Raw genomic sequence first — 26,984 nt, forward strand, 5'->3', positions numbered from 1 at the left:
CCCCACAACCGTCCATTGTGAGTCCAACAATGGAGAGGTACAATTTCCATTGATTTTTAGACCCAATCTTTTTTGGCTTACTTAAAATTACACATTTGTCTACGTGTGGGCTCTACTCAGAGGTCATGGTCTGAGTGGAGTTGTGGGCAGAGTTGAACGGAAGTTGTACGACCAAAGAAGGACTTTTCTTTCTGAATAACAGAAAATATGCAGACAATTGGCATAATTCTGAGCAACATAAAGACATTTGCTTTTCTTTTAATCAGATTTTCTCAGGACCTCTTGAGTTGGGAACCACTGCTGGTTCATGATGACAGCCACCTGCTTCCTGACTCTTTATAATTAGTTACTATTCCTTTTGAAGGAAAACAATCACTGTTTAGTAAAAAATAAAACTTCACATGCACAGTAAAGTCAACAAAGTATTGATTTCCATTATAATTCTTGCTTTTTCTTGGACCAAATCGATCTCACTCCTGATGAAAGAAGTAGATTAGGTCTCATCCAGAAATGAAAGGGCAGACTTTCAGAGCGTAACAGGCCTGTAAACTTTACCCCACTTGGAACAGAAGGAGAGTTTTATCAAGAGAAGTCAAGAGAAGCCAACACATCTCAAGAAAACAGAGGAGGAAAAGGAAGTGCCATGATGTCTTTATTCATCAGCCACATGTATGCTACAATATGACATGCATCAATGTGAATACAGAGAGCAAAATGTTGATTATTTAGCTGAAAACACTTGTGTAGATCTCATTTAAATTCGCCAATCAACTATAATATTTCATGGATTTATTTGGAAGTGAGTTGACGTTACTTAATCCAATTTGTTCTTCATAATAAAATGTCATGCAGAAGCATTTCTTCAGAAGAGAGCTCACACATGCACAGGTGAAGGTGATGCAGTGATAATGAGACCAAACTGTTATTTGTCAAAAAAATAAATAAATGCAGTTCACATCAACAACAAAAAAAGTGAGTTTGTTCACATCAAACATCTGCAAATGTCCCACTTAATATTTAACAAATGTGTGTTGCACAATAACACAAGTTCAATGTATGTTTCGGCGATGCAAGTAGTCAAACAAGGTGGTCACAATGATCAGCTGACGACACATGACATGATCCCATATGAACACAGATCAACAGGAGGACAGAAAAAAAGTGGGAATTTCCTGTGTTGGGTCTGAGCGCAGAGGCACAACTCATTACAACATACTGTGTTAATGACAATGATAACGAGGGTTTTTATCATCTCCATAATCACTCTGTTCAATCATTACCGCACGTCAGGTACGGTTAATTTATTATATGATACAGTTTATGGTATGATAACATTAAAAATTGATTAAGTTTAGTAGTCGCTGCTTATTGAAAATGAGCCCCGAGGTCAACATCCATGTTGGTCACCTGAAAACTGTTGGAAATGTAGCCTGCACATTGGACTTTGGGGACAAACTACATAAAAGCAGGAGGATAATATCCGTCTACCATCACAGAAAGACAATATTCTACAAGGGGGAATGACAAAGAAACAAAATACACAGAAGAGTGCAGGGGAGACGCTTTAATCCTCAAACTGGACGGTGTTGTCGTTTAGCAGGACATGCCAGCGCTCTATCTTCTTGTCTTTGTTCTTGAGACATTCGTACCAGTGCTTCAAACACTCTCCTTTAGCCTGGATGCCCAGCTGACATCCTCCTGGAGGCAGACGGGAAAGTAAGCATTCATACGTTAACAAGACGAAGAGTCCACATACATGTTAGCAGCTCTGTGAGGCTGTTTTTAGGCTAATGTCAACATGCTCACAATGACAATGATTACATGGTGATATTTAGAAGGTATAATGTTTATCATGTTCATCGTCTTTTAGCGCGTTATCATGCTAACATGTTCTGATTAGCACCAAACACAGTCAAGGCTGATGGGAGTGTCAATAGTTATTGCAGGTGTTTAGTCAAAAAACAATAATACAAAGTCAATTAATGGCAAGACATTTCACACAATTGTGAACCGCATGGTGGCGCAAGAAGAAAACTTAGGATCACCAAAGTTTTTAGGATTCATCCTCTGGGCACCATGAATATATGTACCAAATTGCATGGCAGTCCATCAAATAGTTGTTGAGTTATTTCAATCTGGACTGAAGCAGTGGACCGACCGACCAGAAGACATTTCCATCCCTAGAGACGACACATTGGATGAAGGGATGGATGAGGAAATGTGATTACAAGACACACTTACCAATGAAATCATTGGATTTCCCCATGTCGTAGTCCCAGACTGAGATGTCAAGGGTTTTCTTGGCTAGCTCGCCGTGCTTTATTTCATAACCAAACTCCTGAAACACAGTGACGAAACACGAAATGCGATTACAAAATCTAATACTGAGATCCAGGTGAGAAGAAGACGGTAAAGTTGAGAAAGAGCTGACCTCGTTAAACTCCGGATTGAGGGTCTTCTTTTTTATCTGTGTCTTGTTTTTAGCTTTCTTCCCCATATCTGGTTTCAGACATCTGCAGCACAAAAATACAAATTTTTAAATGTTAAAAACAAACACAAGTAACATTTGACACTTTTAAATTTTATATTTATCAAGAGATGGTTAGCTTAGCTTAGCATAAAGACTGGAAACAGGGGGGAATAGCTTTTTAAATGCCTCCAGAGCCAGATGAACTGTTTCCCCCTATTTCCAGTGTTTGTGCTAAGCTAAGCTAACCCTCTCCTGGCTTTAGTTAAACAGACCATCTTGTAATAAAGCGAATGAGTGCATTTCCCCCAAAAATTGTTGGGACGATTCCTTTAACCGTGATCTGGAGGATTCAGCTGAGTGGAGCACGTACATTTTGACGAACGGGTCGGAGTATCCGTTGGAGTCCATGGCGGCCAGGTGAGCGCAGCGGACGACGCCCACGATCAGACGACCCTGCTGGCTGCTGTATGTCAGCGACACCAGGATGCGACCCCTCTCCTCTGAATCCTCACCCTCCTTCAGCTGCACAAACACACACACACATAAATATACACATCACATGTCGCACACGTGCTCACAAAGTAACAGTGTTTAATTTCACTGATCCGAATGCTCCTTTGCCCTCTGCACATATCTGGAGGGATTACACAGTGATTATCGTAATATCTACTAATGGAGGATAATGTACATGCTTAAGGACAAAATGGTCTTTTAAATCATTATGCAGTATGATTATAACTCCAGAACCAAGAATACATTCATCAGTCTCTTAAATACTTTCCTACTTCCTGTCTGTAGTTCTACAGAAGATGAGCCGTGCATATTACATTTCGGTCACTGTAGTTTTTATCACACAAACAGGAGGAAATAGTGCATTTGTTGGGGACTATTTTCAGCGGTGGATTAATCCACATTTGCTGCAGCAAGAACGTGTATGTAAACTGATAGCAGAAAACAGTGAATATTTTAATGATATTGATGAAGAAGTTTAATGTGAATCCATCACGTCTGATACCTGATCTGCTTTAATTAGATCAGTATCGGATCGGTGCCTCCCTACAGTATGTCCATTACACAGAGGAGGAAGACAAATCACACCGTTGTCTGTTTTGGTCTTAGAATACAATCAGACTCATCCTTTAATCTGTTGTCCCTTTGATATAAACAAACTAAGCTGACGTCTTTGAATACAGGCAAACAATATCCAATAAAATCCATGAGAGGGTCTTACGTCTTCCTCATAGAGAGCCATGCCACGGGCCGTTCCTCCAACAGCCTTCTTCACCTGTATGGAGAATAAACCAGTATCATCATCATCATCATCACCACGAGCGCTGTGATACTTAGTCTCTGTACACATCAAATCAAAGAGGCAAGAAAATGTGATTATTCACTGTCTTGCTTCATATGTGTACGGTAAATATGAATCAATCAGAATCAGCAAAGTGCTGTTCTGTGACGCGTACTTGCTGTGAGTGAGGAAGATTCCATCCCCGCCTCTCATTCTACTCCAATCACCTAGGGACGCCCGGACTCATTTAAATGTAACACAGGACGTAGCTGTAACGTATCCGGTGCAAAAATTACCGGCAAAATTATTTTATCACGGATAAACGACTACGGTAAGAGAAATTTTACAACAATCGTTTGATGAAGCGATGTGTGTTGCTGATGCTTGTTGGCTCATATCTCGGTGATGCCTTGTTGTAGCGGAATATGACTCATATGTGGGTAAGCCTCAGGTTGCTGGCATTCTTTTGAGCTATCCTGTGTGTGTATTGCATGAATTAGCACAGCGGTAGAGCCAGAAATGTGGCGAGTGGGTTGCCTAGGTGGCGCAATATGGATTTTGATATTTGGTAATAACTTTAGTTAGCTATTGAGTTGTGTTTGGAGTGTGTACAAACGGCTTACATGACCCCCTAGGGGGGGGCTCTCGGGTTTAAGAGGTTTTTAAAGAAAGTAATATTAAGGGTCAGTTCACCTCAACTGGTCATGTAGGTCCATTTAGTAGCTGCTCTGGAGCTTTCAGTCATAGCATATAATCATCAGCAGCAGATACAATTTGCTCAGTTGTTGAAAATTTCCATTTGTATCTCCCTTGATGTGAGATTTCTCTCTTACCAGGTGTTTCCATGGTCAATCATTGAATTTAAAACAAAAATTTGGGTTTGAATTTGTCAAGTTTTTGAAAGGACTGACCCTTTATTTTAAATATGATGTATTTCACAGTACATCCAATAACAATACGAGATGTCGGCGTTGTTCTCAGACTCACCGGGATCACTCGCTCTAAACAAACACTGAAGTTCTTCTTCTGGTTAAACTTCAGTTTCTTCAAAGCGACTCGCGTCTCTCCGATGAATTCATTGTGTCCAAACTTGTCCTCGTCACTCACTGAGAGCCTGAAGACAGAGAAGTGTGCCTCGTGAAACTCTTTCATGTAACCGGTCCAACATTGCAGCTGCAGCAGGAAGAGGTTGAGGTTGTTCTTACCGGAGAGTTTTGCGTGACATTTCATCATCAGTGATGCCGTGGTAGACCAGAGTCTCATTCCACACAGGATTCAGAGTGGTTTTAAGAGTCTTGGTGCGAAGCTTGTTGGACTGAGAGCAGATGAATTTAAAAAAATGATTGTTACAGTTTTAAAAAGAAGACATATGATTGCACACTTGAAGTTTTAATTATCGTGATTGTACCTTACTGGCTCCAGGTAAGAGGTGCAGCTTCACATACGGGTCAGCAAGTCCATTTGAGTCCATCGGCTTTAACCCCTGAGAGACATCAAGAAACATGATGGTGAGAGTCAGCGTGAGATGAAGTGTTCAACCCACACAGTAAACGTTCTTATATATTCCACATATTTTATTGTTAGAATGCAAACGTTTCTCCAAAACTAATTTACACTTATTAGATACACCTTGTTTTATTTTGTCTTGTCTTTTCTTGTCACATTTTTTCTTGTCATTTCTCATCTTTCAATGTCTTGTCCCATCTTTTTTGTCTTGTCTTGTCTCGCCTGTCTTGTTCCATCTTTCATTGGCTCGTCTTGACATTCCCATCTTGTCCTAACATACTTTGTCATTAGCTGTCTGATTAATTTTGCTTTGTCTCATTTTGTCCCGTCTTGTCTCGTCTTGTCCAGTCTCCTCACATCTTGTCCTATCTTATTATGTCTTAAGTTGTCTTATTCCATTTAGTTTTGTCTCATTTTGTCCCATCTTCTCTTGTCTCGCCCCATCTTGTCTCGTCCCCCGTCTTGTCTCGCGCACATGTCTTTACCTTGGCTTTAACCACACAGCAGTGCAGAGCGTGGTTCTCCTGGTCGTACAGGAGACTGAACTCCAGAGATCCCAGAGTGGCTGCAAGAATAAATAAACACAGGAACACGTCAAACAGACATCTGATCTGTTAGAAAAACCAATTTCCCTCTAAACCAGATAAACATTGATTTGTTACTCTGCATTGCTCGTCTGGGAATTCCATTCACAGCTTCAGGCCCAATTTATATTATTCACAGAGATAGAAACGAGTCCAAAAGTAAACATCTGGGACCGGTAAAGACACTTCTGTAAAGCAGCTGTGTGGTCTAAGAGGAAGAATCAGTCTCACTGGCGTCATCTGAGTCGTAGTCGTCGTCGTCATCCTCTGTTCGATCCGGTGGGGGTCTTTGGGGGGCGGTGTTGTTGACCGGTGGATTCATTCTGGTTGCAGGAACATGTGATGAAATGGAGCTGGAGACAACAGGTTGTCTTTTTTCCTCCACAGCTGGAGGGGACACTGTCTCTTCCCTCTCCGGGCGTTTGTTTTCCACAACTACAGCAGGAGCAAATTAATTCTGTCTGAAACATCTTTTAACACGTCGTTATTGATGGTAAATCTTTTGAACGTTGGGTTTATTCATAGACGGAGCGGCGTTACTTTACCTGAGGCGGGGGCGACCTGCTGTGCGTTTGCTCGAGGTGGTTTGGAGGCTAACACATGTCTCTCGGTCTTCATTACCACCGCTGGACAGGACGCACTCTCATTATGGCTGTCAGCTGTTGTTCTCGCTGTCTGCTCCCATTGTTCTGATCCACAGGACGGCCGCTGCTGCGTCTCTGAGGGGGACGGAATAAGAATATCACTAACACCACAACACAGACTGTTGGTGCTATACAGCCACAGCAGTGAGGGAAGAAGTACTCAGATGATTTTACTGTAGTTAAAGTAGAAATACTACAGTGTGGAAACAACCTGTTACAGGTAAAAGTCCGGCATTCAAACCCTTAGTTAAGTAAAAGTACGCAAGCATTAGGATCTGTTTACAGTTTACATACGTAATGATAGTTTCGATTTATAATTATAAAGGTAACATCTTTGTGTAAAGTACCGTATCCCTGGTGATGTGTTGGAGGTTCCTGTGCTCCATCGTGGCCTCCCGGACCAGAACTGTTCTCGATGCTGGACTGTCGAGATCCGGACAGATGGAGGGGGGCAGGCAGACTCTGCTGGACTCTTCCCTTGAAGAACCAAGCTCCTGAACGCTTCTGTACCTGCAGGAACACACAGTGAACACATGAATGCCTGACCCTTAAAAGGACAATAAAGAAAACAAAGACACAGTGATGTCGTGCAGTCACATCCACAGCTGATATTTGACTAACTGATCAACAATATTACACATCCAGCAGACACATAACAATTTCAGCTTTAATATGGAGTCATGTTTCTGGCCACCTGAGGAATGTAAGTCCAATATCTGTTTCAAGATATTTGTCTCTTTAGCTGCTAAATGCTCCACTATGTTCACCAGCTTGTTGCTGACTTTGTCGGTCTGCTGTTTGTTTGGAAACAGCTGGAAACGACACAAAGTTGTGGACTGTTAAACCAAAAGAACGAGCTGAAAGAGGCTAAAATGCTCATTAGAGCTGAAAAGACCTGCAAGAATTCTTTGATCGTTACTACAAGACCCTCTTTCACATTACAAATAGTAATTTGATTAATTTTTAGCATAAAAATATTGATAAGTGCAGCTTTAAAACGGCTAAAATCAACATTTTTATGCTAACAATGTATCAAATGAGGGTGTGAAAGACGTCTCTGGTCCTCTCTCACTGCTCTCGTAGCAGACAGACAAATTTAGAGACTAGCTGGTGAACATAGCGGAGCATTTAGCAGCTAAAGAGACAGAGCTAAAAGAGAGATAATATTTTATTCACATTCATCAGGTGGAAACAAACACAGTCAGCATGTTACTCTGTGACTGCTGGATACGGAAATAAGAAACAGTTTGCTAACAATTTCATTATATCAACTTAAAACGGTGATGACGCTTTACTGTTTTGTTCAAAGCCTGTTTCTGCTGCCCAAAAGTGGCCCAAATAAATCTGTTATTTAAGATTTATTTAACGTATAGTGAAAGAAACAAATCATTTAGTCACATGAAAACAAATTAAATGAGCTGTTGCCTTTGACCATATCTACTTCCAACGTGTTCGCTTTTAGTGGCCGATAATGGAACTGCAGCTGGAGAAGAAGTCTTTCTATCTACCTTGTGAATGGAGTAATTAAAGTGGTCTTCATTTGAGCAATAATTTGTGAATATCTATAATTACACACACAAATATAGACTGACTAATGCGTTTGATTTCTCTGGGAAGAAAATCAGTTTATTTCTTCACTCCTTAATTCTATGAGATGGACTTGACCACTTGTATTTCACAGCATTACGGAGTGGTTATTCTGCGTATGACTGACAGGAGAGAGCATTTATTTAAAGAGTCTGGGCTCCCCGAGGCAGAGACCTCAACAAAACTGCAGCGTCATCATCAAAACAGAATTGTATAACTGCATCAGGGAGAAAAACGGAAAGCAGACCTTATTCGTCATGTTTCATATTGATCAAAATATGAAAAACTGTATTTTTAAGAATTTTTAAAAAAACTTTGAAAATAAATCATTTTTTGGATATCGAGAAGGTGTCAATGGAAGGTAATTTTCCAGATCACTGGACAGTGAAATGCAATTCTGTTCTAAAAAGACGAGTCTAAAAGCCAGAAAATGGCTCATATCACGAGAAAGGCCTCTGTTCTGCCGGGGGATGAACGACATAATGACGTAAATTGCTCCCCCTTGATTTTATCAAACCCACTCTCTTCTTCTTCATCTTTCCTCATCCCCTCACCTCTTGCTGCTCATTGCAGATTCTGCACAGCCACATAGGACTCGTCCTGCTGTTGCTATAAATCCCACATTTGCTGCACATGTGCTGCAAAGAGACAAACACATATGTTAGAGACCAGTGGAGAAAGTGTTCAGACAATTATTAAAGAGCCCAAAGTGACACATTGACGATGCTTGTTTTGTCCAACCAACAGTCCAAACCTCAACATTGAAACTAATTATTACAATTATCAACATTATTAGAAGGAAAAGCAGCAAATCTGGAACCATGAAATATTTCTGCATGAAAAATGACTCAAACGTTCAAAATAGCTCCTAATTAATTTGGTAATTGTTTCAGATGTACTGGTTATCAAAGCCGGGAAATTGTGTGTTCAGTAGTGTGTGTGCATCTCTTTGTCTGTCCGTCTGTCCACAGCTAATCTCACAAACAATCCATCAGTATGATATTTGTCGTGCTGACGTGTGACTGTATGCTCGACGGCCTGTCGTGGTTGTGGTGATTCACTATTTTAGTGACTGTTTTATATCGTTATTGACTATGGCGCCTCACTCCTCTCTAACCGGACGGATAGAGAGGGCCGCAAGTGATCAACAACTGCTTCAGTTTGGACTCTTGTTTCCATATTTGGAATTGTTCATCTCTTGATTTGCACGCCAAGATAAGACAACTGCATGTTTGCATATATGTACAACTATCTTTCTGTATTGTGGCATTAGAGGAAAATACTCAAATACAAGTACCTCAAATTTGTACTTGAGTAAATGTACTTAGTTATACCATTGCATAAGACACACACACACACACACACACACACACACAGACAGAAAAGTCTTTCTGCACAGATTTAGATCTTGATAGCAGGTGCACAGAACACATACATAGAGTATATTTTACAGTTCAGATTGCATTAATCTCTCCATAGTTATTGAGAGCAACAAGAAGCAGAATGTGGGGCATGAGACCAGGAGATGCAGAGTGAATGTCAGAAAGAGTTAGCACACGGCCCAGTGGGCGCTTATCGCCATAGGAAACCTCTCTGGATCTTCACTATGGGAAATACAGGAAACAGAAAATCCTGAGACGTCCTCACATGCTCTGGGGACTTTGTCTTTCCTCGTTGAAGCAGAGAGAGGATACAGATATCCACCTACTTTATTGCACTGCACACAGAGGACAGCTGTGACCCCCTGTGGTCCAAAAGACGCCCCACACAGCAGACAGTGCGACTGCCCGTCACCACACGCCGTCTTCTTGATGTTATCCAGGCGACTGGAGAGACGCCTGAGAACAACATCCAAACGGATGTAAAAACACAAACTTGGCACAAGTTTTATACACAAAAATCATCCAACTCAGCGAGCATCTGTGTGCAGTTGAGTGATGTGATTATGTGGAAACAGAGACAACAGTTTTCCATCTCACTCAATCCTCTCATGCTCCGTGGCCTCCATCATGGCCGCACGAGCCAGTACACTGTTGATGATCTCCTTCTCCTCATCCGTGAGCTCCTCCCCTGGGGGGCCGCCAGACATGTTCATCGTCCACCCGATTCTGAAACCCAAAACAAACACACACACACACACACACACACACACACACACACACACAGAAATAGACACACAGGGTATAAGTGGCATAAAAAGTAAAAACGCAGCTCAGACAAAAAAAAAGGCCAGTATCTCCAAAAAAGTGCATCACTAAGGAGAGCGAGACACTAAAGTCTGAGGACAGGAGCACAGCTGGAAACATTTTGGACTTAAAGCAACGCTGAGCAACTGCAAACATTGTCACAAACAATAGCAAGTGGGTTACATGATGGCTTATCATAATAATGCACCGGTTTTGTCTGGCTTCCCTACTTTTTACATGAATTTCATACATTTTAAATGTTTAATGTTCTTGCCTATGAGACGTAATTTATTTAAAAGTGTAAACCTACTCTGAGCAGATAAGACTGAGATATGGTATTCAGATTTTTTTGAATTACCTTTTTATTTCATCATTTTAAAAAGGGGTCAAATAAATAAACACATTTCCAAAATGTCCCTCTTTGAACCTTCAAGTTCTGCTGGTCGTTTTCTTCCAGAAACTGCCTCCAAGGTTTTAAAATCACTCGTGGACGACTGACAGAGTGGAAGGCCAGTGAAAATCAAATGAAGTCAGCTCGTGTTGCTGTTTTTTCCCCTCAAATGTATCAGTTTGACATTTATGTGGCTTCCCATGATGAGCAGGAACATGCACGAGCCAATTATTGTGTCAGGAACTGAGCTTTTGGCTTAACCAGATGATGCAGATGATCTGTTCTACTATCATGGCTTTCTTTAGTGAACATAAGGCTCAAAACACGCTAAACCAGGGGTCTTCAATGTTTTTCAGGCCAAGGACCCCCAACCCATGTATAAACATATCTCGGTATTGTGCATTCAATACTAAGCTATTCAAGTAATACACAGGTTCATATATTCATGTTTTCATTTTAAAGGTACAGTGGGTGGCCGTGCCACTGCCATTTATGAACATACCTTGTATGATAATCATGCATACAAGCTATTCAAATGGACGTTTTCATTTTAAACATAAATGTGGAATCGAAAATGAGTGATGGCCTATTAGTGCCACTGCCATGCATAAACATCCCTGTTATATTGCATACAATACTGAACTATCAAAATAATGGACAGATTCATGTTTGGGGGAAAAAAAATAAACAATTGTCTAATCAACCAAAAATTTTGCAGACCCCCTGCAGTACCTCCGCGGACCCCAGAGTACACTTATACATCACTGCATCCAGATGAGAAGTTGAGCCACTGGATATCAGAAAAAGCATGATTTTCAGCTGCTGTTAAGTCACTTTAAAAAAAATACACATTAATAACGTATATTACTTATAGCTAATCGAAGATAAGAGAATGAAAAGAAGATAATTGTGGGAATTTGCATTTTCTTGAATAGTTTTTACAGCAGATATTCTGTGCTGCATCACCACAATATAATTCCGCTGTGTGCACCAAACTCTCGTCATCTATTTGGTGTTTTGAGAAACACAAGCCTGTGCACCTATTTTGCAAGAGATTTAAGTTATGAGAGATTTGATCACGGTGATTTGTTGCATGCATAATTGTGAAGCACAGCCCTGCAGGCTACAGATGGAACACAAATAGCTGGGCTGCTGCTTTGAGATGGTTGTGAGAGTTTAATCTACCTGCATCCTGCACATTATGGACCAAAGTTCTTGAAACGCTACGATTGGCACTTTCTGTTTTCTTCATAAACAAAGGTTGTGACCTCTTCGTGGTCCTCAGTGTCATGTAGATGTGACTAACTGTCTTAAATGCCTCCTCATTGATGTGTGTTTGATCAATTTTAGCCACACGGAGCGGCACATGGATCGAAAGATGTGACAATGTCAGCAAGAAGTCATTAGGGCGAGGCTACACGGTAATTGACAGGTCTTTCTATACCAGAGACGTATACGACGTCACTCCTCCTCAGTCCAGATGTTAGGGTCAGTCCTTCCTGTTCACTTGTTGCAAAAAAACAAGATGGCGACGGACAAAATGCCAAACTTGAAGCTTCAAACCTGCAGGCCACAAACCAATGAGTGACGTCGTCCACTTCTTATAGTCTATGGTACAGCCTCACAGAACTCACTCAGTCTTAACGTCTAAAATAGCTTCATGCCCCTCCTTTTTAAATGAGAAATCTGCATTATTCTGTTTCAGATAAGTTCTACTTTGTACACTACATAGATCAAAAAATGACAAAATCAAAAAGGTACAAACTAGCGTCAATTCATGTGAACAAAATTGCACGGAACAAAATCAGTGACATAAAACTGTACAAGCAGTTCAGTGTGTTATTCCGCTCGTAAGACACAAACTAGCTTTCGCTGACCACTCAGCCGTCAGTGTGCCACGGCTGGAGAGGCACTCCTCTTAAAAGCTCTGAGAGGAGCTAATTTGATTATCCATGATTTATTTCAGCTCAACCACACGGACGGCTGTACCCGCGCCTCTGGCCGTTAAATTCCCAAACATCTGCCGGTCACGTCCGAGAGCACGGGCACCACGTACACTTGTGCAGCTGCTTTTGAAAATAAGGCGTTAATTGAAGCTGACTGCTGACTGTGTACTGTTAGCTGTAAAGTGTTACTGAAAGTCTGGTCTGCAATGTGCATGCCTGAAGACATTTTCACTGCGGAGAAGCGCACTCATTATCTTTTGACAGGAACATTGTTAAGAGGAAAGCATGACCTCAACTTTCTCGCCTCTGGTTCCAAACCAGGCCGCTGAGACGGACGACACCTCACTCATTGGACGGATCCTGCAGAGGAGACTTTGTGCTGACGGTTATGCAGAGAAAATATTTAATGAACAATTTCTTCTCCATTGCAAGCAGACTTTATGTCCTATTTTTAAGGGTTTTGAAGGTGGCCAACCCTCTACGTGACCTGTCAATGTCATGATTTCACTCTCAAATTGCCTGTAGAGTCTGAATAATCTACCGTAGACGTAGGAGCTGTTATGCGGCTGTGTCCGAGCATTAAGCATCACGAGAGATCCGGCAGCGGCTGCTGAGTACGAAGGTTTTAATGCCTTGCTTACTTAACGGCTCAGGGCTTCATCTTCCTCATCCCCTTCGCCTTTCTCTCCTCCCTGTCCTGTCCCCGCCGCAAGTAAATGTCAGGGGTTGCTATCATTGTGGACAATGTGGCAACCTGACAGATTGACGGCTGTGAGTGTGTGTGTTTGTGTGTGTGTGTGTGTGTGTGTGTGTGTGTGTGTGTGTGTGTGTGTGTGTGTGTGGGTGTGGGTGTGGGTGCCTTGAAGGGTTCAGAAAGGTGGGGTCAGTAAGAAAGGAAATGTTCTGAAATAGCAGACACTTTCAGCCTGAGTCACCACTCAAATAGCACACACACACACACACACACACACACACACACACACACTCATGGTCACACTGGCACACACACACACACTGTCATTATGCATCAAATCACTGCAGTTACAGCTTGGACTATGTAATAGTGACAAATTGGTAGAAAGTTAAAAGAAAATGTAGGAAAGAGATTTGCATTTTGTTTTTAACTGTAATGAAATTAAGTCAGCGTTGGAAGGAAGATCATTTACTTAGATTAACGTAACAACACCAAATATAAATACTCTATTACAAGTAAAAGTCCTGCATTTAAAATTACTAGTGCATCGGAATATTGGAGCTGGCCGATTGTTTGGCTGCTGGAAGTGTCCTCATCGCCATCGCCTGTTGCCTCCAGGGAAGTGAAGAAGAGAAGTCAAAGCTTCAAGTGTTAAAGCTGCATTCTCTCTAGTGTCCATCAGGGGGCGACTCCTCTGGTTGTATAGAAGTCTATGAGAAAATGACTCTACTTCTCTCTTGATTTATTCCCTCAGTAAACATTGTAAACATGAGTTTATGGTCTCAATCTCTAGTTTCAAGTCTTCTTCAATACAGCATGATGTTCATTTAGTAAATTATGGTCTATTTAGAGTCAAACAGACCATAAAGCAGGGCATGCTTTAGGGCGGGGCTACACGGTGATTAAAAGTCGAAACATTGTATACGACGTCTGGTAGCAAAGATGGCGTCGGTCAAAAGCGCCGAACGGCAGTCCACAAACCAATGCATGACTTCTCCACAGCTACGTCCACTTCATATAAACAGTCTGTGGTACATCCAGCACCCAGCAGCAAAAAACAGAGTGCTGAACAGAGTTTATTCAAAGTTTAATATTGAAAGTGTAAATTGAAATTGCTCCAAATTTGACACGCCACTTATTTCTATCCCCAGCAATACACCCGTAAAGAAGATAGGGTGAAGAAGAAGAAGATGAAAAAAAGAAGAAGGAGAAGGAGAGGGAGAAGGAGAAGAAGTGAAGGAAGGAGAGGAAGAAAAAAATGATTTGAAACAACCCTACCTTTTACCGTCTGAATTATGCATAGTACACAGTGTACACAGTAAACTACATGGACATGTACTAACGGAAGTATCCAAATTGAGACACAGCATATGTCAACACTTCTTCCTCCACTGAATATTTCCTTCTGAGATGTAGTCGAGTAGAAGTATAAAGTAGCGCCAAATAGAAATACTCGCATCAAGAACAAATACCTCAAAAATTACCTTTGAGTAAATGTATTTAAACGGCACTTAAATACGACTTTCTCCCCCATTTGAAGGATCGTAATTTAGAGTAAAGCTGTTTCTCTTCCTCACAGACACGTGCACACACTCACATGCACACACACACACACACACACACACACACACACACACACAAACACACGCAGTATGAATTGAGTATCGACAGGACAGTGGATCAATGAGCTCTGCAGCTCTGCAGCAGGACACAACACCCCGATGTGATTCTCAAAGTCAGAGGACAGAAACACTTTACACATGACAGCTCCATCAATAACTGCCCTCCGTTCACCCCACGATCACTCAACGAGGCTCACTGCAGCACGCGTACGGAGAAGTACTTAGTAGTACTGATCAATGGTGGAATGCAGCTGAGTACATTTACTCAAGTACCAATTTGAGGTATTTGTATTATACTTGAGCATTTCCACCTCATTCTACTTTTTACTTCTTCTCCATTACATCTCAGAGGTACATATTGTACTTTTTACTGTACTACATCTCAGAGGTACATATTGTACTTTTTACTGTACTACATATCAGAGGTACATATTGTACTTTTTACTGTAATTCATCTCAGAGGTACTTTGAGCTTCCCCATCAAACCAAGCCTGTCTGTTCTCTCTTTGTATCCAGTGATCACTTAAGGCCTGTGTGACAGTCAGATACTCATCTTCCCTCTACTGTCCAGGGTTCATGATGTGGGGGATGATGCGGTTTCCTTTGAGCATCTCTTGAGAAGGCCACGCCAAGGACACATGTCACCACACGAAGTCCTCTTTGATTTACACCTTTTTTATAGCGGCAGTTGACCGAGGGGCGGAACGACCTCCGGGGAGCAGAGGTACTTACATGCATGTGTGTGTGTGTGTGTGTGTGTGTGTGTGTGTGTGCATGTGTGTGGGTCCATTTGAGATTATGGGTCATAACTTGTGTTAACCACTCCACAATAATGAGAGGAGTAATTTCCCCCCCACCCTCTCACAGGCAGTTTTCATATACATTAGAGAAGGATTCAACTCATAACCTTTAAAAATAAAAAGGTGTGATGTTGTATTTTTAGCCACGGTGACAGCATGGCCCTACTAGATGGATCATCATGACATTTATCTGCAGACATGCATGGTTTCCAGAGGATTAGCCCTATTGATATTAGCAGTCCCTTGAGTTTTCCTCCAGCGCCAGCAGCAGGAAAACATGTGTGGTTTTTAGAGAAATATCTCAACACCTACAGGATGGATCATTAGGACATTTTCTACAGACATTCATGATTTCCAGAGGATGAACCCTAATGACTTTGGTGACTTCTCCTCTAGCGCACCATAGCAGGAAGACGTGTGTTTTTTATATAAATATCTCAACAACTACTGGATGGATAATCATTACATTTTCTGCATACATGCATGGTTTCCAGGGGATGAACCCTAATGATATTAGTGATCCCCTGACTTTTCCTCTAGTGTCAGCAGCAGGACGACATGTGTTGTTTTTAGATAAATATATCAACTATTGAATGGATTGACATGAAATGTTGTGCAGACATTCATGTTCCCATTTGGATAAATTAGATCCTTAGTTAATCCTCTGATTTTGGATCTAGCGCCATCACCAGGACAAAATTTTAATTTCTCCAAATGACTCATAACCAATCACCTGCAAGATTAATGAGATTCCCTCAACAGTCTCAGCTGTTCTTTGTGTTTCGAGCTAATTAGAAAATGTCAAGTAAAATGTATTCATACAGCCCAAAATAACAAATCACTAATTTGCCTCAAGGGGCTTTACACTCTGTTCATCATACGACCATCTTTGCCCCCCCCCCCCCACAAAAAAGAACTTTAAAGGTCCTAACACACCAGCAGGATGTCAACGTGTCTCCAAATGCTAACATGCTAACAGACTAGCTTAACATAGATGTGTTGGCATTGATATTGTTAGCATTTAGTTCAAAGCACCTCTGTGCATGAGAACAGCTCACAGAGCTGCTAGCATGGCTGCAGAGTCGTCTGCTAATCCATCCAACACAGAAACACTTTCTCTCCGAGGTCAGATGAGGACAACCTAGCGATGGGAGCTGTTCTGTATCCTTCAGCTAATCACTCTTCATCTGTCTGTCTGTCCATTTGTCTGCCTGTGTCTCAGTTTGTCTCTCTGTCTCATTGTCTACCTGTCTGTCTGCCTGTGTCTCCTTCCGTCTCTCTGTCTGCCTGTCTCTCTGTCTGCCCGTCTCTCTGTTTGTCTTGCTGTCTGTCTGTCTCTCTGTTTGCCTGCCTCTCTTTGTTTGTATCTTTGTCTCGCTTTCTGTCCGTCTCTCTGTCTGTCTGTCTGTCTGTCTGTCTGTCTGTCTCTGATTGTCTTCCTGTTTTTCGGATTGTCTGCCTGTCTCTCTGTTTGTTTGTCTGCCTGTCTCTCTGTTTTCCTGTGTCTCAGTTTGTCTCTCTGTCTGCCTGTCTCTCTGCTTGCCTGTGTATCTGTTTATCTCTCTGTCTGCCCGTCTCTCTTTGTTTGTCTCTTTGTTTCTCTGTCTGTCTGTCTCTCCGTTTGTCTGTCTGTCTCTCCATTTCTCTCTTTGTCTCTCCGTTTGTCTGTCTCTGTTTCTCAGCTGCCAGCGAGTGCAGTAAAGTAGGTCTTCTGTAATTATAACCTTCACCAACCTGGCATTAACATTAGCACAAATTGACATGCAAAAAATGCACACACACGCACGCACACACATCCAGACGCACAGAGTGTGCAGAGAGAGGACCTGTCACACACGGTCAGCGGCTCAGAGAAAAGCATTGCAAATTGACGTGAAGTAAAAGGAAACCGAGGCATTTTAGCTCCATGAGACTATGTGGGCTGACTAAGAGCTGCAGGGCCACACACACACACACACACACACACACACACACACACACACACAAAGTGATTCATGTCAGCACACAAGCAAACACCGAGTGTGTGAGAGTGTGTGTGTGAGCGCTGCAGGGAGGAAAACTCTGACAGATTGCGTCATCCTCCTGTGTGTCCTGTAACGCCGAGAGGCCGTCAGACTGGTTTGACTATATTAAAATATTTCACATTCATGTTTATGGAACAAGAACAATGTGCTTATTGTTAATAAATATAAGAATACTTTCCATTAAATACTTTATATAACTTTTCTGTAGTAATAATTCATGAGGGAAATCTTTGTCATCTCAGGTTAAAGGAAACTTCCATTTCTTCATAGTTTTGCGCATAATTATCAGTAATAATAAAGTAATTACTGTGATTTGAACATGATGTCATCACTACAGCAAAGTCTCACAGGCAGATGATCAAACAGGTTGTACACAGATATAGTCGGATTATCTAAACGTCTTTAATTGGAGGTAAAAAGCCAAACTGAGCGCTCTTAAAATGTTGGAAATATTCCCCAAAATATCCAAAGGATAACATGTAAAACACTTTACTAACATGGTCCTAAGATGTTAGACGACAAAAAAAAAAAAACACAACGAAGCACAAGACATTCAACACGAAAACCAAATCCTGAAATTTAAACACATCAAACCCTATTAAAAAAAGAAATAAATGAATCCCAAAACAAGGACAACTAAAATAACAACATCTTAGCAAAATTCACCATAAATCTGTCACTTTGTTCTATAACATGACTTCTTTAAGCGCCTTTTAGATTTAAAGACTGTTCAATACACAAATGTGCGCACATGGCCCTGGTATTATAGTTATGCTAATTACGGACCATAGTTATCTAAGAACACAAATATTGAGGAGCATAAACATTGATAATATTATACATATGATGCAGCTTCTGTTGTTCTACTTTGAGCTGCACTGGCAGCGGTCCTTCCCTTCTGAATGTATCACTGCCACCATGAGTTTAAAGGGGACGCTTTGAATAAATACTAAATAACATTATTTTTGCATCACCTGCAGTTTGTTCCTAAGTTAAGCTGTGGAACCAGTGTACCAAGCAGAACATGCATAATCAAAAAGTCAAAAAGACAAAAGAAGTTTCTTTAAAGTTTAGTCAAAATGATGAAACTGGAATAGTTAGATAACAATTTAGCAGCAATAGATTCACGGGACTGCTCCAGTATTATTGCTAAATATGAGACACTTGTCTGGGAAACAATTTCAGCTCCATTACAAGAACATTTTGTCGTATGTGTTCTGTAAACTTTCTTCTTTGTTGCAAACAGGATTGAGTCAGTTTTACCCAAAATGTATTGAGCCTCCATCAAGTTGTAAACGCCAATCAAACACCGGAGATGGTCCTGAAACCATGCAGATGTCCTCATAGAAATACTTAGACAACCTCCTTTGCGGGAAAACACACACGATGACAATAGACTGCACCAGAGATTTTCTAAGGCGATCGAGCCAGATCATGCTGCTGTTCCAACGGGCAATCCTAGACAGCATCGTTAGATTGCACGGTTTGGCAACTTAACAGTGCATGTAAGAGCCTTCCACTTAGCACTTATTGTTTTCATACTAGCTTGTTGCACTTATTGTATTCATATTACTTATAGCACTAACTGTTTTTCTTGTTTCTGCACTGTACTTTGGCTCTGAGTTATGCTCTGCTTCATGCTCTTAGATGCTTGTTTGGAAAAGGAAATGTACTTATGACTTCTGGTGACTAGTAGTTCTTTTGATTACCAATGTTGATGCACTTATTGTAAGTCGCTTTGGATAAAAGCGTCTGCTAAATGACTGTAATGTAATGTAATGTAAAAAGTAGTGCGAGTAGCCTTGCCGGTATGCACAAAACAGCCATGAAGGAAGTAAGAAGAAGAGTGCACGAGCAGAAAGTCATGAATCAAGCATCAAAATAATCATTGCAGACTCTCAACATCCTCTCTTCTCCGAGTGTGAACGTCTGCCATCACGAAGACGACTTTGCATGCCAACACAGACTGTATATAAGAAGTGGATGTAGTCGTCGTGACCCATTGGACTGATGTTTTGAAGCCTCGAGTTCTTTGATTTCACCGTTGCCATCTTGAATTACGGCCGTTGCCATGTTGGTCATATTTGGACTGAGGAGGAGTGACGTAGAGACGCCGTATACGTCTCTGGTAGAGACCTGTCAATCACTGTGTAGCCCCGCCCCTAAAGCATACCCTGCTTTATTTTCTGTTTGACTCTAAATGGACCATAATTTACTAAATGAACATCATGCTGTATTGAAGAAGACTTGAAACTAGAGATTGAGACCATAAACTCATGTTTACAATGTTTACTGAGGTAATAAATCAAGAGAGAAGTAGAGTAATTTCTCATAGACTTCTATACAATCAGAGGAGTCGCCCCCTGATGGACACTAGAGAGAATGCAGGTTTTAAGACACCGCATCTTAGTACAATAAAAACACTTTTGCACACTATGGGACGATAAAGTTGTTATCTAAAGTGCAGAGACGGAACAGGTGGGATAGTTGAAATATTGGTGGAGGGTATCAGATCAGTAGTCTGATCTTAAACAAAGCTTGTTATCTCAGGAAACCTGGTTTCAGGAGAAGTCATCCACTTCTATTACTTACGGTACACAGAACTGTCCCCAAAGAGTCCAAACGCTCCCCTCTGAATTAGACTGGAACATTTCAACTGAACAACACACTCATCCATCCCACTACCGAACTCCTTTCTTCCCCACAGCTGTCACTTCCCTCATCAATCCCCATCATCCATTCATGATCCATCACCCCCCCCCCCCCCCTCCCCCCCTCCCACACTGCACCACTTTCCACTGAGGCTTGTCAGAGACTCCTGAGGAAGCAGCTTATGGAGCTTAGTTCTGCAAAGAGGCATCACCACCTACTTTATCCCCTGTCTGATGACTCTGTGGGGATGGTTAAAACACACATGCATACATTCACAATGACTCCTGGGTAAAACCAAGCGTAGAGTAATCTGGTCTTCAATCCCAACATTGGGAGGCTGAAAGCTTTGACGTCACGGAGTTTGCTAGAAATGCCTGTGTGCTCTAGTCTGTGCAGTGGAGGACAACAAAACGTGTGAGAGTGAAAGACTTGGTGGCTTTCAGATCGTACACAAGTAGGTCGCAGATTGAAAGCAGGAGGGAGACGCTCAGGCTCACGGTGAGGCTCAAGGGAATATCAGTCCGTCCGTCCACCACTTTCACTTTAAATATCTCAACAACTATCTGATGGATCGCCATTTATTGTGGCACAACTGTTCATGGTCCCTTCCCTGTGATTTTGGTTCTCCTCCGATTGTTTTTCTCTCAAGCGCCACCATCAGGTCAAAATTGTTATTTGTCCTTATGACCAAATCTTGAGCTGTAATTTTGGAAATGTTTGCATGCTAACGGGCTAAAATAAGATGCTAAACATGGTTAAGAGTATCGCTGCTGAACATCAGCCCGTTAGCTTTTTCTTTGTGAGCTTATTAGCATGCTGACTTTAGCATTTAGCTAACTTGGCCCAAGTACAAAACTCGGTCCACCACTTCGGTTGAGACGGAAATATCTCAACAACTATCGGATGGATTGCTATGAAATTTGGTACAAACATTCATGTTTCATGTTTTATAACTTTGGTGATCCTCTGACTTTTATGTGTGCAAACTTTGGTTTATGACCAAATACCTGCAGAACTAATGAAACACCCATCTGCCTCAGCTGTACAGTGCGTGGACTCTACTTAGCATGCTAATATGCTACAATAACACAATGAACACTGTATATTGCTTGCTGAACATCAGCATGTTAGCATTGTCATTGTGAGCATGTTAGCGCACTGACTCTACTATTGAGCTCAAAGCACCACTGTGCCTAAGTACAGCCTCACAGAGCCGATAGCATGACTGTTTGGATCTGTCTGGATTTGGTGCGCCCTGGTGGCCTCGGGGGTTTAAGGCTGATGAACTGAAATCCTGCAATTTGTTGAAAGTAATCCCACATTTCTCTTTCTCTCGCTCTCTTCTTTTAATTACTGTCATCTCTCTCACAAAAGATAATTTTTGAAGAAATTATTTTGGATTACACCAGTCATCTGCCAAATTTCTGTAAACCATGAGCAGATCATTATAAAAAAAAAGACAAATAAATGTAATGGCAGTTGTAATTAGCAGCTTGTGGCCATCTGTATGTGTGTGTGTGTGTGTGCGGATGACAGGAGTGCAGCGTCCATATGGTGAGTGGAAATCACAGATTCTGTGGGTCTGTTTGCGTGTGTTTACACACCAGAGGCAGCGCTGAAGCCACTAAACAGAATGCAAACCTCAGGCTCATTATCCGTCTCCCTCTCTCTGTCTGTCTGTTTGTGTGTGAGATGACTGGCTGAGGGGGTTTGCATGACTTTGCGAGGAGGACATCAGCTGCTAGAGTAAAGACAGAGACAGAGTAATGAGGAGAAACGAGGTCAGAGAAGGACCAACATCACCCTGAATGTGGTGTGAGAGAAGTCGTCACACATGATGCGCTCGTATGTCAACGTTTAATCTTCCATCTGAACAGAGTCTGTGAGCAACATCATTGTATCTCTGTCGTTGGCATTTACTTTCAGTGATGGACGTAATAATTGTGACGTCAAATTTTCAAGATTGACCTTTTGACTATCGCCATCTTGTTTTCTTCAAACCAGAAGTGACACAAGAAGGCGGAGTTAAGTACAACTGAACGCTGAAAACTTTTTAGGCAACCAAAATATTACAATTAACCTTCATGAGTCGGTTCTGACGAGTGAAGCCAATGCTTCATGTCTTAAAACAAATTACGGTGTATTCTTTTTCGTAGTTATAGCCACAAATGCTGGATGAGAAACAGCCTGAAATGGATCATAATTTACTCAATGAACATCATGCTGTATTGAAGAAGACTTGAAACTAGAGATTGAGACCATAAACTCATGTTTACTATGTTTACTGAGGGAATAAATCAAGAGAGAAGTAGAGTCATTTTAGACTAGACTTCTATACAACCAGAGGAGTCGCCCCCTGATGGACACTAGAGAGAATGCAGCTTTAAGACATGAAGCATTGGCTTCACTTTACAGAACCGGCGGTTGCTGCCTGAGTAAAACAAAACAAAAACATATTGCTGCTGGAGTTGTGTGTCAGACATTCACACCCTGAGGCTGCTGACAGAATATCCAGGTCATGGAGAGGAGACATCCCCACATAGCAGCGTATAATAGTGTCACAGTGGTTTTCTGTTTACAGCTGTGTTTCCGCGACGCACACACATCTGCCCTCACCCTCTCTGACTGTGAACAATTCAAGAGTTCCTGTGATATACAGCTAATCAAACACTCGGGGGCCACAGCGGGTTTGTGCAGCACATCTGCCGTTCCCGCAGTGCTGAGAGAATTCCCGAGCATTGGAAAACAATAATGCCTCAGCTGCAGATCTGAGGAGGAGGAAAAGTCAATTACTGTACATTTCAACCGTTCAAATTGCTAAACGCTCGACTGAATGAGCTCATGGGGAACGGTCCTTACTGGAAGTAATGGGAAAATGGGAAATTCATGAATTTCAATTGATTGCTTTGATGGATTAGATCAACTTGACCCCAAACTTGACAACATTTTTATGACGAAAGAGGCAATTTCACCCACTTAAACTGTACAGGTGCCTTTATAAAATCTAGCAATAATTATAAAACCAGGTGCTGTGTTCATAAACATGTTATGAAGACCATTCTTTTTACTCTTATGTGCACTCTCATGAGCACCCTTTTAGAAAATTAATATTACATTTTGTAGCATCAGTCTGCAAGTAATAAATAGTCTGTTAGCCTTTGTTTACAGAATCATTTCTACATGCATTAGATATATTACTCATTTGACCAACAGTCATGTGTCAAAACACTTTGAAGGGACTTTTAACTAATGATAACTTTACAGTCAGTTAAACAACACAAATGTTCAAGTCTTCTTCAATACAGCATGATGTTCATTTAGTAAATTATGGTCCATTTAGAGCCAAATAGACCATAAAGCAGGATATGCTTTACACTGTGATTGACAGGTCTCTACCAGAGATGTATACGGCGTCACTACGTCACTCATCCTCAATCCAAATATGGTCACTTCCTGTTCACTGGCTGCAAAAAAACAAGATGGAGACGACCAAAACATCTGCATCAACAGCTAGATGCATGAAGAAAAACTGAGCTTTCTTGATCAATATATCATTTTGTTATTTATCGCTTCACTCAACTACATTTACCATCTACAAGGATTTGACACCCACATTAAAAAGGTGGGGAGTTTTCTCTTTAAGGTCTGGGTAGAATTGAAAGAAAAGAATATGACAAAAAGGTGATTAACTTTAATTGCAAGTCTTTGACGGGACATGAACTCACAACCTCCTGCATGAACATCAGATGTGCTACTCATCCATTCACCTCCCCAAACTCCATACTTTAACTTTCCACCTTGCTTTAAGCAACGTACGCTGGCACTGGATGTAAAATCATTCCTAATATCCTAATTGCTAGGATGCTTTCTGTAACTTGGCTGAACGGACTCTTTACATTATCTTAAATATATCACATCGAAATAACCTCACACTGACAGCAGTTATTTTGCAACTAAGATGTTTTGCTGCACTCAAGACAATTAAGTCTTCAATGCCAATTCTGAGAAAAAAGCACAGACACTGGGAAAAAAGAAACCCCACAGAAGGAGATATTTTCCCTGAGTTCAGCAGTGAGGGACTGTTGAGTCGGCGTGAAGCGTTTCTGCTCAAGCACATTAGCCACATCAGTCAGCACCTGAGCGCTCAGCAGCCTGTATAATCCACAGCCACCCACCTCAAACACGATATAGTCAATGCAGCTGATTGGGGGGTCAAAAGGAGCATTCAGCAGGGATTACAGGGAGCATGGGAAAGAAGAGGGGGGGGCTCAACAAAAGTCGACCGTGGCTGAGGATGATAGACCAAATACAAAAAAGTGAGCGTTATAGTATTGCAAATCAATTTCACGCACACACACACACACGCTGAGCAAAATGCATGCTTCCTTTTCTTCATCATCAGCTTTGACTTCACTGCTGCCACTACATGTTAGCCAGCGAGCTCCATCACTCCGTCTGCGCCGACGGTTTCTCTGGAGCCGACCGGTGACTATAAGACGGAGACAAAGACTCCTCGTCTCTGCTGCGCACACTCACTGTTACAGTCAACGCAAGACTGTGCTCTTTTATTTCAATAAATAGTTTGATATCTTGGGAAATATGTTTATTTGCTTTCTTGCTGTAGTACCAGATTTGAAGACAGGACACAGTTAGCTTAGCTTAGCATGAAGACTGAAAGTAGGGGGAAACAGCTGGCCTGGCTCGGCGCGAACAAGTCTTAAAATCCACCTTCTACCACCTTTAAAACTCACTGATTAACGTCTTTGTTTAATCCATATAAAAACCCAAAGTTTAAGAATGACATGTTGTGGTTTTAGGGAGCTTATTTAGGATTATGTATGTGAATTATTTTTGCTTTATTGCAGGAAGTGAGCAAAGAAGATTGATGCCTCTCCCACATTCAGGCTACCGGTTTGTACGCTAAATATGTAGCTGGTTAGCTTAGCTTAGCTTAAAGATTGAAAAGCAGGAGAAAACAGCTAGCCTGACTTGGTCCAGAAAAGTAACGAAATCCGCCAACCAGCACCTCTAAAGTTTAAAAAAATAAATACAAAAACAACAAGTTGGTCCAAAAGTTCCGTCACCTTTAGCCACAGCCAAGCTAACAGTTTAGCTTCCCATTAAGCTTAAGCTAATCACCTGTTGGCTCTCATAAACAAACAAATTAACACATTATATATATATATATTACCTATATCTGAAAACGCACATAAACCCTGTTGTCCTTAACACTTCAGTTTTTGTACAAATCAAACATACAAGATGTGACGTGTTCTGTATGGATTAAATAAAAGAGGTATAATGTGTTAAGTGAGCGTTAGAGGAGCAGATGTTTTTTAAACTTTAGACAGAGTCAAGCTAGCCGTTTCCCCCATTTTTCCAGTCTTTAGGCTAAACTAAGCTAAGCTATGCAGCCTGTGTGCTGTGTTAAATGACAAACACTAAAATGCAGGTGTATTGATGTAAACAGGCACTCATCTTCAGTCCGCTAAGCTTTTTCAAATAGAGCCTGAGAGATTTAAGCTTATCACAAATAAATCAGTATCTGCGTATGTTGGCAGATAAGTTGCAATACATTTTAAGGACAGAAGATAATTCCAAAACACTGTCAACTTTATGCAAAACTAAGGGTTCTTTATCAAAATGACTTAATAATATGTTTATATATACATATATATATACGTATATATATATACGTATATATATACGTATATATATATATACACATATAGAGACGTTTTAGCTATGAAGCAAATTATGCCCTCAAACAAAGTCATACTGAACAAAATATATATACACACATATAGATTATCTATACTTTTCTTCTGTTGTAGATGCCATTTTTTGTTACTTAACGTCCATGAAAATCAGAGAAATAGAAATAAAAATAAAACAACAAATATGGGCTGATATAACATGATACGAATTTTGGGATATTGATATCTGTATCACCATCAAAAATCTAGTATCAGTTGTGCTCTACTTGATAACAATTCAACAGTAGAACATAATCTTGATAATATCTTTTAGGTAAATTGGTATCACAGTATGTAACTCAAATGACGTCAGCTATCTGTGTATACTTTGAATAAAATGTACACATCACAAATATCTGAGCATAGTCACATAAATCATCCCTTTTTACATTTAAATAAATCATTGTTTTTTGTAAGAATAATAAGAATTAATAATAATGTAAAGGCACAGTCTTTTGGGAAATATCAGAAATGTTTCTTTAGATTCAGCATATTTTTTAAATTTTAATTAATGAATTTTATTTTGTATTTGTTAATGAGCATTGGTGATACTGAACCACTGACAAGTTAAAAAACATTCAGACTATGTATGCTGCTTTGAATCAACCTCAAAGTTAAAAAAGGTAATATTTCATCATAAAAACAACACCAGCGAAACTCTTAAAGATAGCCATTTATAAAATAAATGCAGGTCTTACCTGAGGCTTTCAAACAGACGTGTTGTTGTTGTTATTTTCTTTCTGTCGGGATTCGAGCTGCTTCAGTGTGACAGAAAGTGTGACAGCTCCGTCTCAACATCCAGCATCCTCTCCGGTGCTCTCCTCCTCACTG

The 26,984-nt window shown here is 41.0% G+C and overlaps 1 protein-coding gene across 1 annotated transcript; it reads right to left on the reverse strand.

Moving 5' to 3' along the window:
* Positions 1 to 659: 659 nt before the first annotated feature.
* On the reverse strand, positions 660 to 26,984 carry rph3aa (rabphilin 3A homolog (mouse), a). Its single transcript, XM_068705572.1, has 16 exons — positions 26,852 to 26,984; positions 10,062 to 10,190; positions 9,791 to 9,920; positions 8,637 to 8,720; positions 6,843 to 7,005; positions 6,397 to 6,570; positions 6,083 to 6,286; positions 5,753 to 5,832; positions 5,170 to 5,244; positions 4,967 to 5,076; positions 4,749 to 4,875; positions 3,702 to 3,755; positions 2,841 to 2,992; positions 2,432 to 2,513; positions 2,242 to 2,338; positions 660 to 1,698 (listed from the first exon to the last, which is right to left on the reverse strand). Exons 2-16 carry the CDS (start codon positions 10,175 to 10,177, stop codon positions 1,565 to 1,567), a joined length of 1,782 nt encoding a protein of 593 aa, XP_068561673.1. The 5' UTR covers positions 10,178 to 10,190; positions 26,852 to 26,984; the 3' UTR covers positions 660 to 1,564.

This window comes from Cebidichthys violaceus, unplaced genomic scaffold, assembly GCF_023349555.1.
Source record: "Cebidichthys violaceus isolate CVI_PGR_0920_01 unplaced genomic scaffold, fCebVio1.0.p SCAF_12, whole genome shotgun sequence".
In the NCBI taxonomy this organism is placed as follows: Eukaryota; Metazoa; Chordata; class Actinopteri; order Perciformes; family Stichaeidae; genus Cebidichthys; species Cebidichthys violaceus.